Genomic DNA, 13,494 nt, shown 5'->3' on the forward strand with positions numbered 1-13,494 from the left:
AATTCATATACACAAAGGATGCAGGGGTAATTTTAGATGAGTGACATCTGCATGCAGCGTCAACAGGATGAGGTGAGTCGGTGTAAATAGACATGATATAACTCAGACAGCACAGATTCCCAGATTAAAATGTCTAAAAATGTCTAGCTGGTTTCAAACAGTTTTCATATTTGGAGAAACCTGTACTTGCTTTTACTCAAGGTAATGGTGTGTTTTATTTGATAGCCTGTCGCTGTAACTCCCAGTCCGAGTGAGGAGGGAAAGTGTAACATGAACAAAACTTCACAACATTACCTTGACCATGAAAGTTTCTGCCTATATGTCACGTCATCAGCAATGGTTGTTGAAAACGCCTATGATCCCATACCCATACTGTGTATTTAAGTAAACAATGCACACATGTATCAAGTAATATTATGACCTCTATGAACACAAAGAGAGACAAATACATAGCTGAGCGCTGAGATGAAGGTATCAGATTCTGATTTTCTGTGCTCTGCATTAAGGCTGTATGATATGTTAAAAAACATAAAAAAAACGATTTCAGAACTGTGATTCATGATTAGTGACAATACCTATTTATGCATCACAATATTTTTTTTTTTTTCAAAACTTTTACAGTCATGATGATGTGACATTTATTGGGCTTTGTACCAAACAAACATGATAACTTGCTTCTGTAGAACAAAAACTGCAGCCTTACATATATCGCTGTTTTGTCACAGGTTTTACCTTTATCACAAACTGCAGCTTTTGTGACTAAGATATTGCACATGGCCATATTGTGATTTTGGTTATATGGCGATTTCTTTGCATTCTTTTTGAGAACATCCAAAGCCCATTGCATGTTTCTCATGCTGGGCTCCACAAACAAGTGAGCATCCCTCCTGAAATGTAAAACATCCTAGTCTACAGCCATACCATGTCTGCACAGCTTCTTGCTTCTTTGTCTGTCACATCCTTTTCTGTCCTCTCCCAAAACACATTGTAAATCTGATCCGCACTGTATTTATAAAGACTAGATGAACAAAAAAGAATAAAGAAAACAGCACTGGAGCTGTACAGTGGGTGTCACACAGTCACAGATGTAACTACTTCTAACTAAGACACATCGAGTTCAGCTTTTCCTGCTCTTTCTTCAGACGAACACACACACGCACACACCCTTCTATTTCCATGCAGCTGACTTTCAGTGAGGCTCTTTGTCCATTATACACCCAACCAGTCGTCAATATACTCCTTGCAGAGCTGTGTGTGTGTGTGATAATCCCCTTTCAATAGGCAGGGATTTGAAAAAGCTCCTGGTGTTGATGACTTACACATTTTATACTTTCAGGCACACAAGCTGGGAAAAAATTGAAATTGTATCTTTGCCAACCTGCACTGTGTGTTTTGTGTGTGTGTCTTTCACCTGCAACACAGGGTTTACAAGAGATGCCTCAAAATCTTAATGAGGTGGTTTAGTGTTTATATACAAATCAGATTTTTATGTAATAAAATTACTATTTGACACCAGGCCCCTCTAAAAAAAAAAACCCATCAAAGTTAGGTAATCTTGAACAAATGAATCTGTAGCCATTAGTCCTCCTAGGATCATGGCCCTGGACTAGATGCTGGTTTATCAACTCGCACTGTAGCCAGAAATGCTGTACTGAGCAGGGTGATGAATAACTGCTTGTTAAGAAATAGTCCCAGCATGTAAAAACATCCTAACTTGTCACTGTTACATTTCTGCTTTAAAACAAACAAGATGCAATGTGTGAATTGGTCAGTTTAGAAGGTGCTGTTTTTTTGCTGCATATCCTACTGACCCTGTATGGATGTGGTATGATTGCTATCATTGTTGTATGACCTGACTCAGATAAATCCTTAGAGAGAATTATATAGAAATCTAGGAATAAATAACAATTCCTTTAAAAACTGTTTAAGTGTTGCCACTTTTTAAATAGAACAGATTAAAACTATAGTGCCACAATGACTCAATAAACCCAGGAAAATTACAGCCCTGCATACTGGACATGTTGCCGTTTTACTGCTGTGGATATCCAGAGTAAAATATTACCAAATATGTAATAAGTTGCTAACTTCCTGTTTATGCTTTTAGAGCAGCAAAGAAGAATTGGTTTGTTTCTGGTGGATTGGTGCACAGACTTACATAGTTGCCAATACTGATACCTGCATTTTTGGTGGTATCGGTAGCATTTCCGATACTGGTTTCAGAATCCGAACAACCAGAACACTGCTTCGGCTTTACCCTGCTTCTAGTCTATATGCTAAGTTAGGCTAATCATGTCCTGACAGGCATGAAAACTTCTGATTGGTCCACTCATCTCATTCTCAGAAAATGTAAAATGCTTTCTTTGACTCTTCTCACTCACTCCTAATTACTATTACTGCTAAGTTTGATGAATATTTTTCTTTTTGAATATTAAGGTTAAAACATACTTTGTTGATTTTTAGGGAAAACAGAAAAATATAAACGTGCAATTACGTGCCTACAGTGAACTGGAATTTAAAGGCCTCTTGCTGACCCATCTATGTTTCCCTCTCTGTTCCCATCTGATCAAAATGGTTGATGTGTTGGTAGTCGCCACCACAGAGATAAATGCATCTTTTAATATGTTTATGTGAGATGGAGAATATAGTATTTATTTGCCATGCAGGGGTAAATACATCTTTTATCATTGTTTTCTTGGGGGGGGAGCCACAGTGTGTTTTTGAAAGATTGCGTTTGTCATGCAGAGGTAAATCAATGTTTCTGTAATCTATGTGTCTGTGTCGGAGGGAGACAAGTACATGTTGTTGTCACCATGGATCTTGACTCAAGAACTCAACAGGATGTTTCAACACGGATAAACATACTAAGAAAACTACAGGTCACTTCTCAGAAATAAACTAGCGTAATCTCATTTGAGCTGTGTGTGCGTTTGGGTCGCCGACCTGCCATTAAATGCACCTTATGGTTGTTATTAGACACTGAAAGGTTTTATTTAATAACAACAAGCATCAGAAACTCATAAATATCAATCAATATTGAAGACATGCAGAGGGTCTTTGATCTGTATCACAGTCCATAAACTAGATGCTTAATCTTGAGACTGAAAAAAATCCATTAAAAGTTCTAATGAAATCACTAAATAAAACAGATAGTCCATCTTTCAGTGACCGAGTCAGTTAGTTTTGAAAACAGACTTCAGCACGTGACACAAAGAAGGCAAGAAATCAAGCAGTAGTGACATGCAGACTTTAACAGCAACCTTGCTGTGTGCTTGGTTTAGATTTCTTCACAGCGCTCAATTCAGTCCTGAAGAACAGTAACAACTCCTGCAAGGACAAACTGGGTTTGGGCAAAAATAATCATCGTTACACACCAACTGACACAATGATGTTGATCCAACTCGTGTGAGGGATCTCTCTTAACACCTAACAGCTGACAGCAACCCTCCTCCTGACCAGGGAAGTGAGGATGTGTATATGAAAAGGGGAAGAGATTAAGTTTATCTTGATTATTGGCTGTAACTGGGTATAGTTTTAAGGCTTATTAGTGACATATACAGAACTACACTGCAGACTGGGGTCTCTGCTTGAGGGGTGACAATAGCCTCAAATGAATTGGTAGAGTCGACCCACATTGTATCTATGTCTGCTGTCTGGAAAGAGTATAAATGAGCCCACAAAGTCAGTAAGCTGTTCCTGAAATTAGTCAGTTAACCAGTCAGGCAATAAATCAGCCTGCAAGCCTGTCAGTCAGTAAACCATCCAGCTTCCCTGTCTGCCGCTCATGGAGTAAACCAGTCACTAAGTCAGTCAGTCATATACACACAGTCTTGGTTCCCTGCAGCAGTGACTCTCATCATGTGACTGAGGTTATTCACCCCTACCTCACACACAAAAATCAATACTTCCAATCTTCACTGTGTGTGTGTGTGTGTGTGCGTGTGCGTGTGTGTGTCTGTGCACGCATGTGCACATGTGTATGTGCACGTGTGTGCGTCTGTGCGTATGTGTGTGTGTGTCTCAGTATTGACTAAATAATGTCAGCGTGATACTGGCTGTGAATGCAGTCATGTTGCCAGGTTCACACACACACTATACACTGTGTGTACGTCTATGTTTTATGTCAGCTTCAAATGATGTAAATTTGTCAGAGTTTATTTATTTCATAATCCAGTTCTGTATTAAGTTTAATAAAGTTTTGGCTTACCTTTTTTTCTGAGAAACAACTAGTTATTAGTTTTCAACTTGAAGTTTCTTTGATCGATTTTTTTTACTCGAACAATGTAAATGTATATTGCTGCAATCACACCGCACTCCTACTGTCATTTTTGGTCGCAGCAGGCAGCTGTATTCGGAGAAGATAACCCTACTGTACACTGCCTGCTCACCAGCAAACAGCAGAGAGACACAATTACAGACTGATTGGTTAATATAGTGAAGCATTCAGCAGCTAAAGAGCTAGATATTTTCCTCAGGGGTCGGTGGAGAACAAAACTAGAGCTAAAAGAGAGTGGTCAGGTGGTCAGAAACACAACTCCTCCTGAATGATAATGTTGCTCTTTAACAGCGTGATGTCTAATTAAACAACTGTTTGCTCATGAAGGATGACTTTACAGCCAAAATCGGTTCTGCCAAATACATATAATGCATTCCCTTAACACTTAGTAAGGACACTTAGGACACAGTAGTATATGATAGTATTAAAATTATCTTATCAGCACATACTTTATTTGTTTGATTTCAGTGACTTGACCCTCAGGAATATGGACTGACAAATCAAGGAATATCAAGGAAGTGCTACTTCTACTGAGTCTAATATTACACAGATGACTAAACATATATTAACTATGAACATCTGATCATTCCAATCTAATCATAGATGAACTCCCATGAAGAAAGTATAATTTTTAAGTAGTACATTGCCTTGAAATTATCACAAAGTCTGGCAGCAATCAGACGTCAGGAATATTGACAGACAAAACTGACAGAATGCAACCAGCACACTGGGTGGCTGTGGCTCAGGGTTAGAGCCAGCATCTTAAGGGTCACTGGTTCGATTCCCCTGATCTGCATGTTGAAGTGTCCTTGGGCAAGATACTGAACCCCAAAACTTCTCCTGATCTGCTGGTCGGCACATCACTGTATGAATGTATGAATGTATGTACGAATTACTGCAAGTCGCTTTGGAGAAAAGCATCTACTAAATGCCATAACTGTAAATGTAGTAAATGGCGTTAGTTATGTTAGCTAGCGCTCCTGGTCTTGGATGGCTACTGCTATCCACATTAGCTGTATCAAAGTGGCAACCATGAGGGGACGGATGATTCAAACAGCAGCAGTGTTGAAATGTGAATGCACTGGTAGGGGGATATGGAATGCCACATTTAGTGGCTGAATGTTTACACCTTTAAAAGCTAACTTGTCTGTTTTTTCACATTAAAGTGTGTTTAGAGGTCTTTGGTAGAATAAAGCCTTTTTGGACTTCAGAGGAAGCTGCATTTAATCTGATAAATTCCACTTAGTGACTAAGTTGCATTGTGGTTAATGAAGGCATCAGGCTTTGAAAAGCAGTCCACTTGCACTCCTATGACACTGTTGGACTCATTGTGGACAGTTTAAAAACAAATGATCAAGAGACATGACTTTCATTATTCAGTGTGTTCTTCTTCCTTTTTAAAAACCTTGTACCTACATTACCCACAATGCAACTTGGCCAGAGAGTGATATTTTTCAAATTGGATGCAGCTTCTTCTGATGGGGATTTGTAGTTTCTGTCTATTCCACATCGTTCTACACTGAATCTCTTGGTTGAGGTACTGTTGGTTAGACTATATAATCAGTTTGAAGGCATAATGAGCATACTGTGCTGTTATGGATTAGTAATGATTTTATATCCAGAGTTACGTTTATACACTTGGTGGCTACTTTATTAGATACACTACTGCAATCCAATACAACTCTTTTTTTTGTCCTGCACTTCCACATTATCATTTCTTTCTCTACTGTGTGTGAGTGTAGCTAACTGTTGATAACATCAACAGCCAGACAACTTCTGCTCCTCCTCCGCCTGGCTCTTGCAGTTGCCTCCCCAGCTCAGCAGCCGAATCATATGCTTGTTAAAGCATACTGACATTAGCTCTAACACTGGACATTGCTCTGTCCATTTTTGATCTTAGTGAATACTGTGAAATATTACAAGTTGCAGACATGATATTGATTTACAATTTTGATAACAGTCCTGTGATGCAGAGAAAATGTATGCTTCATTATATTTCAGTGTGACTTTATAACCATAATTCATTCAGTAGGCCGTATATATTGATTATGTAGTAGGCAGAATATTAGTATGTGATTTCAAACGGTTGTGGCGGTGAAAAGTGAGTTTGCTGAAAGCTAACCAGTGGGACGAGTGCTTGAAAACGGAAACTGGCCACGCTCGTCTCTGGCTTTGCATTTTCATTGTAAATAAGGTTAATGATGCTCACTGAAATTAACATCTCTATCAAGGTGTCATAAAGCAACAACTATGTGTTTTGGCATTGAGGTCATGTGAGTGGTGATGTTCTAACTCAATATATGTATGCTGTTCTGTCCTTATATTCAGAAGTGTTAATAATATTCTGTCCCTTTCATGTGCGTAAACAAGGAGAACTGGAGATGCTTATCAATATAATGTAGTCCGGTACAAAATAACCTTTAACAGTGACCTTAATAATAATAGAAGGTAGAATTTATAGCAGGGCTGTGGTTTTGAACAGATTGCACAGGTGTAGCACACAGACACACACAGGCGTGTGCATGCCTCCGGTGTGCATTCTCCTCTGATAGTAATAATAATCCAGATTATTTCATTACATGTTCTAAGTGTTGGTTATTAACCTCAGTGGTTCTCACTACAATTAGCTCCCTGTGCTCCTGCTGCCTTATATCAACATCGTGACTGTTTCCAATTACAGCCACCCCTCTGAATGAAATTAAACATTTCAATATTGCTGATATATTGCCAATATATTACCAGTATTAATTACAGGTTCTGTAGCTGTGATCTGCAATCAGAGGAGATGAATCGTGCAGCGTGGCCGTCCGTCCACCCATCACTCCCTCCCTCCGCCTCTATTTCTCTCCCCAGAGTGATTTCTTAACAAGGTGGCCTCCCCCCCCCCCATCTCACTCACACACACACCCACACTCAGAGGGGTGTGTGGCCAGCTGTTAGGGTGTGTGTGTCTAATTCCTGTTGCATTGTGGGAGTCCATTATGCCGTCGTCTGGTGAATGGCTCCCATTGACTCGGCCTTGACATTATAAGCTGCCCACTAATCTCTTCACTCCATATATTAGTGAGGCTCGATCTCTCTGCCACTCTCCTCTGTTTTATCTCCTTTTCCTCCTCTCTGCATTAAATTTTCTATTCAAATGTCTCTCTCCCTGATTCGATCATTATACAAGGTCTCTTTAAAGGATATGTCTTGTGATCTATATTTTTTCTTATGGTAAACAAATCAAGTGTGTAGACCTAAACCAGCACTGATGGTTTTTCTACTAACAACTATCATGTGTGTATCATAGTCTAATATATGCTCTTCGTCTGTGCCACAGAGCTCTATTGTTGTCAAGAACTATAAGAAACACATCAGTGAGTTGCACTGTTGCACCGGGTGACATGCTCCTTCATCACCATGAACACACACACACACACACACACTCACACACACACACACTGAAGTTTAATGCACTATCCTGCTGCCCCAAATACTCACTTGACCACCAAACAGAGGTGCACCACTGGGAGAGTGAAACCAGACTAATGTTTGGGCCACCACCAAAAAATCTTTGGAATGGGAGCCCCTAATGGCCACACGGCTTGTTCACTGACAACCACAAACCCTCTAAAATCTCCCAGTAAGGCGTGTTTACAGTCCGACGCTACTGCCTCACAATCAGTGCTTTTTGCGTTGATGAACACTGGACTTACTAATATGGGTTATTTACAATGTGAAGTTGTTTAGCTATTAAATTAGATTTTAAATTGTTTTTGTTTAAAATTGTATGAATTAATTTATTGATTGATACATTTATGTATTAATTTGTTGTAAATAAATCATTGTAAATAAAAAAAAAACTTAATTTTTACATATTTCATATGATAATGTCGATGAACACTGGTTCCTCCTTGGAATTTTTGACTTCTAGATTCATCACCATAACTTAATGTGAATAAATCCACCATTAGAAAAAGTGCAAAACATGCCATTTACCGGAGGTGCAGACTACTGGTTTGGACGTTTCTGTTTTGGATTAGAAAAATGTAATGAATGAGTGAATGAATTACAGCTTTACTGCTCTGTCTTTCTACAGTGTCACCATGGGTTTGCCCCTCAACCCACCTGCAGATTCTGCTCGCTCAGCCCGTCACGCCCTCTCTCTCATTGCCACTGCCCGCCCACCGGCCTTCATCACCACTATCGCTAGAGAGGTGAGACTGAAATGTTCACTCGTCTCCAAAGATCTAAACAGCAGCTTAGAAAGGTCATCAGCCTCTGTGTGATTTACATGTTAGGTATTTCTGTAACTTAAATTTGAAATGGACTAAGTTTTGAATTGAGTTTTTGATTAATTCGAGTGGGATTTTTTTGGACAGGGGCAACAAAAGTCCGGGAAGGTTGTAGAATGCTCCTAAAACATCTGTTTGGAACATTGCACTGGTCAACAGATTCATATATAACAGCTAAAAGTATCACGGACTCAGGACTCCATAAAACTTGACAGAAAACACCGTTTGTTTGCAAATGATTACATTCTGTTTTTATTGATTTGATTGAACACAAGAGGAACTAAATGTTGAGCACTGACATTACTGATTTAATGGTCTCTTAGTGTTGTGTCTTTTATACACTTTTCCTGCAGTCATAACAGCTTTGTCTTTTTGTTTTCCAGGTTCATCGGTACAACGCAGCTCAGGCCAACTCTCAGTCGCAGCAGAACGTTCACACCACCACTCTGGCCAGAGCCAAGACTGAGATCCTTCGAGTGATTGACATCCTGATCGAGAAGATGCCTGGAGATGTTGTGGATCTGCTGGTCGAGGTAAACCTTATTACATATCAGTTATATTACCAATCATGAAGACTGAAGTCTCCACAAGCCCAGTAATGACGACCCACTGGCATATTGGCATATTTGGCTTTTTAGTTTTTTAAGATTCAAATTATTTATTAATTATCATATGCAATTATACAAGTACAGCAGTAGTGAAATGAAATTGCAGCCAGTCGACTGTTGATTGTGCAAAAAGAATTGTGCAACCAGAAAATTAAATTGTAAAAGAGAATAAGATAACAGACTTAAATTTAATTAGAAACAAATGAACATATAATTACATATTATAAATAAGAGATAAAGACAAAAGTATTTACAGAAAAAGAAGAAAAATATGAAAAATGTTGAATTTTCTACAGATTTTAAAAAAAAAATTATGTGAAACATTGTCACCTCCGTCCCATCCTTATCGCCTCTCCTCCTCCACTCTGCCACATGTCACATACTCCCTCTCCCCCTCCTCTACTTCAGGTGATGGATATCATCATGTACTGTATCGAAGGTTCTCTAGTGAAGAAGAAAGGATTGCAGGAGTGCTTCCCTGCTATTTGCAAGTAAGTGTGTGTGTGTGTGTGTGTGTGTGCGTGTTTGTGTGTGTGTGTGTGTGTGTGTGTGTGTGTGTGTGTGTGTATGGGTGTGTTAACAAGCCCCCCGCATTTGCATATAAGGTCAGTTGGGGCTGTGTTGGGGAGGAGTTATGGAAAGTTAACCTCCAGCTGCTGACATTAAAGGTCAGAGGTCAGCTCACAGATACAGGTATCAGCCTTGGGCTATGTGGCTGAGTCTGCACTGTGTGTGTGTGTCTACATAACAGTTGGTGTGTTCATGCATGAATATGTATGAAAAAAGTAGCAACAAAATGGCACGGCCATACAGTATGTGGTGTTATTCATTATGAACAATGTAGCACTTGATGTCAGTTGTGGATCGTGTTGAGTTTCAGCAACAAGTGAGGAAAACAATGTTGTCCTTCGTGCCTCAAACTTTCACGTTGGGCAAGTCTCATGAATTTCACTAAACCAACATGATATTTTTAAGAAACTTGTCAGTTTTATTTGACTGAAGCTACATCCAAGCAAACCCTTTGCCCAAACCAGAGTCACAAGGGAAGCTTCTGCTTTGACACTCCAACTGGCTGTCAGAAAAACCCTCAGCACCACTAGAGATCACTCTTTACATGGTGAACACCAGTAGAAGGGGGGCAAGCAGCCAAAAAGCAAGCCTTGTGGTAAAGAACCATATACAGGACTCTGTGGGTATGTGAATTGAGGCCTCCGGGTTCGTGGCCTGCTCTAGCCCTTTGCCTATTAAAATGATTGCTGGAGCATACCCAATTTGACATGCCAGTGTTGATCAAACCAATTCAAAGGTAGACCTTTGACCAGATCAGAGCTACAAGTGAAGCCCTGACCCCCTGAGCCATTTGTTGTGGCATCCCACACTTGCTGTCAGAAAGACATGTCAGCAAAAGACATGTCAGAGGCTCAGGGGGAATGTCTGGCTGTGGGGCTAACAGTGATTGTGAGAGTCAGAATAGATATTTCGAGTCGGGACACACGTTGGGCTTCATGTCTAAATGACAAATGGGACAATGCTTCCATTCTGCTGACAGGACACGTCTTGCATGGCAAACTTTGTGAAATTCATATGAAATGTTCAGCAATTCTAGGCATGCTGGTGTCAAGTGAAATATCTCACCTGTAGTTGTGATGGGCGCCTTACACTCCCAAATAACCAAGTTGTACGATTTGTGGGCAAATGTGTTCATACCTGTTCCTTATGGCCACGATCGAAGGCGGTGTGAAAAGTCAGCCATCAATATATATGGAGAGTGCATACTTTCAGTCCATCTCCTCTGGAAAGCACTCATAATGTTGAGAGCTTGAGAGAGACATGCTCCAACCCTGCCTACTTTCTTGCCTCCATACGCTCAGCCAAATACTGGTGAAAATGGTTGTGAATGTTGGAAACGTCAATTTATTTTGTCTGTTAGCCGATTGTTGATTTGTTGTCTCTTGAAATCTTCCTTCTTTCTTTGATTAACTACTGGAAGGTGCCTTTGTGAGATCCTAATGTTAACATGTGTTTGTCATCCACTTGTTCAGGTTCTACATGGTTGGTTACTGTGACCGTAGTCACCGCATCGCTGTCGGAGCTCGGCAGGGCTCGGTGGCCCTCTACGATGTTCGTACTGGAAAATGCCAGGTACAGTAAAAACACCACTTATCTGAGCAGCTCTGTTGTTTGACTGCAACAAGAAGGACAAGCTCGAGCAGCTGATTCTTGTATGTTTATCTGTTTGTCGCCACATTCAAGCTTTTGCCTGCTTTACAGATTTATACATTCATTCATTCCATCCATCCAACCCATGGTCTTTCCATCATTACATCCTTTACTTATATTCTGCAACCATCCATCCATCCATCCATCCATCCATCCATTCATGTTTCTATGTACCCATCCATCCCTCTACACATCATCTTCGCATTATCAACATCCTTCATTTCCACCATCTATCTATCCATCCGCTCACCCATCCAAGATATCCATCCCTCCAACTTTCATACTCCCCACCTTCAGGCCTTCATTCCTGCACTCTATCCTTAAATTCCTCAACTCTATTCACCAACCTTTTCCTTCACTTCTTTAATACATTCATCTCTCTCCTTTGCTTCATCTTCCATCCATCCATCCATCCATGCTTCCATCCTTCCTGATTTTATCATCTCCTGTATTATTCCATTTATTTTTCCATCATTTTGTCCATTTTCCTGTCTTTTAACTGTCTTTCCATGAATCATGCTGTGTTCATGGATCCACCTCACATTCGCTGTGTCCAGTTGGTCCAATTGTTCTGTCCGTCTATGTAAAAGACGTATTACTTCTCATGACAGAAGAGTAAAGGAAGAAATGAGAGGCAACAAAAGCAGAGCAGTAATGAGGGGTGTAAATAGGGGAAATGAGAGGAGGAAAGAAAGAGGGAAACAGGAGAGGAGTTTTGTTTCCTCCACTTATTTTTTTCTCTCCCAGTAATTGATTAATGATGAACCAATGACTCTGTTAATCACGTTTTTGTCTTTGCACACATTTATGTTTGATCGTGTGTGAGATTGTGTAGTGTGAGTGTCTGTGCGTGCTACTTGCCTTGGTGTTTGTGTATTTCTGTGTGAGTGTGTGTGTTGGTAATTTGCTGAGTATTGATTTGCAGTAACCTGAGCAGTCTAGTCTGGTGGAGGGGGTCATTTATATCTGATAACAGCACTGGCCCCTGTTCACCCGACATTTAGTTTGATTGTGTGTGTGTGTGTGTAAGTGTTTTTTTGTTTGTGTGCACGGTGTAAAGACAGGAGATGCTTTTCCTTTGTGTGTTGTTTGCAGTAATTAACATTTAATAGATAATGACTTTGTGAGAAGCTTGTGAGTGTGAGTGTGTGTGTGTGTGTGTGTGTGTGTGTGTGTGTGTGTGTGTGTGTGTGTGTGTGCGTGCGTGCGTGTGTGTGTGTGTGTGTGCGTGCGTGCGTGCGTGCGTGTGTGTGCGTGCGTGCGTGTGTGTGTGCATGCATGCATGTGTGTTGGAACCCTTTCAAGTGTTTCAAATGTAAGCTAAAACTATAATCTTCATTAACAGGACTGGGTATCTTTTAAGTCTCATTAATTCTGATTCTTATTGATTCTGGTTCTTATTGGTGCTTACTGAGTCATGCTTCCGAGTCTTAGCCAATTACTCTCAACAAGAAAGAAGCCAAAATATGTTGGAAGCAACATTTTTGGCAGATTTTAATGCAATAAAATGTTGATATAAGCGGCGACCAGATATCCTATCAGAAACAGACAACATTGCAGTCTGGTTATAATGACTCACCACTTCTCATCTGTTCCGCTCAGAGGTGTAATTAAATATGTGCAGTGAAGCCGCTCACAACCATTGTAAGGTTTCTAGCTATGCTAGCTTTTGAGCACCACTTCATGTCCTCATATTGTGCTCCAAGTTCTTGTATTAATGAGTTTGTAACACTCAGGTACAATGATTCATTGTATGTCAAAATTGAATGAGTCTTCTTGCTGTGGAAAGGTTCCAAATCAAAACCTGTTGTTGACACCCAATCATGGTAATAAGATTTTCTTTTCTATCAGTGACACCTTATCCAAAATCCACTCAACATGTTGACCATATTGCCTTCTCGATGGTTCAAATTAATTCCATTATAGAGTTGATGTGGAAATTAAGTTTCAAACCTCTTTGGAAACTTTTAGCTAAATAAAAACAACAAATCTGCATTAAAACAATCTGCTTCTGTAAACACTCACTTGTAAAGTTTATATGATGAGAAGATTTATCGCCAAATGTAACACTTTGATTCCCAGCTAGGAAATAACAATTCTAACCTTTTGTAATTAT

General features: G+C 40.0%; 1 protein-coding gene across 3 annotated transcripts in view; it reads left to right on the forward strand.

The window, feature by feature from the left end:
* LOC119029835 (WD repeat-containing protein 7) overlaps window positions 1–13,494 on the forward strand; it is a 117,473-nt gene that overhangs the window by 90,479 nt on the left and 13,500 nt on the right. For all 3 annotated transcript variants that reach the window (XM_037116990.1, XM_037116988.1, XM_037116989.1), the window contains 4 exons: window positions 8,355–8,472; window positions 8,934–9,083; window positions 9,567–9,649; window positions 11,201–11,300. In XM_037116990.1, coding sequence (XP_036972885.1) covers window positions 8,355–8,472; window positions 8,934–9,083; window positions 9,567–9,649; window positions 11,201–11,300 — 451 coding nt within the window. The remainder of the gene's footprint in view (window positions 1–8,354; window positions 8,473–8,933; window positions 9,084–9,566; window positions 9,650–11,200; window positions 11,301–13,494) is intronic.

The sequence above is a fragment of the Acanthopagrus latus genome, chromosome 12, assembly GCF_904848185.1.
Source record: "Acanthopagrus latus isolate v.2019 chromosome 12, fAcaLat1.1, whole genome shotgun sequence".
Classification (NCBI taxonomy): Eukaryota; Metazoa; Chordata; class Actinopteri; order Spariformes; family Sparidae; genus Acanthopagrus; species Acanthopagrus latus.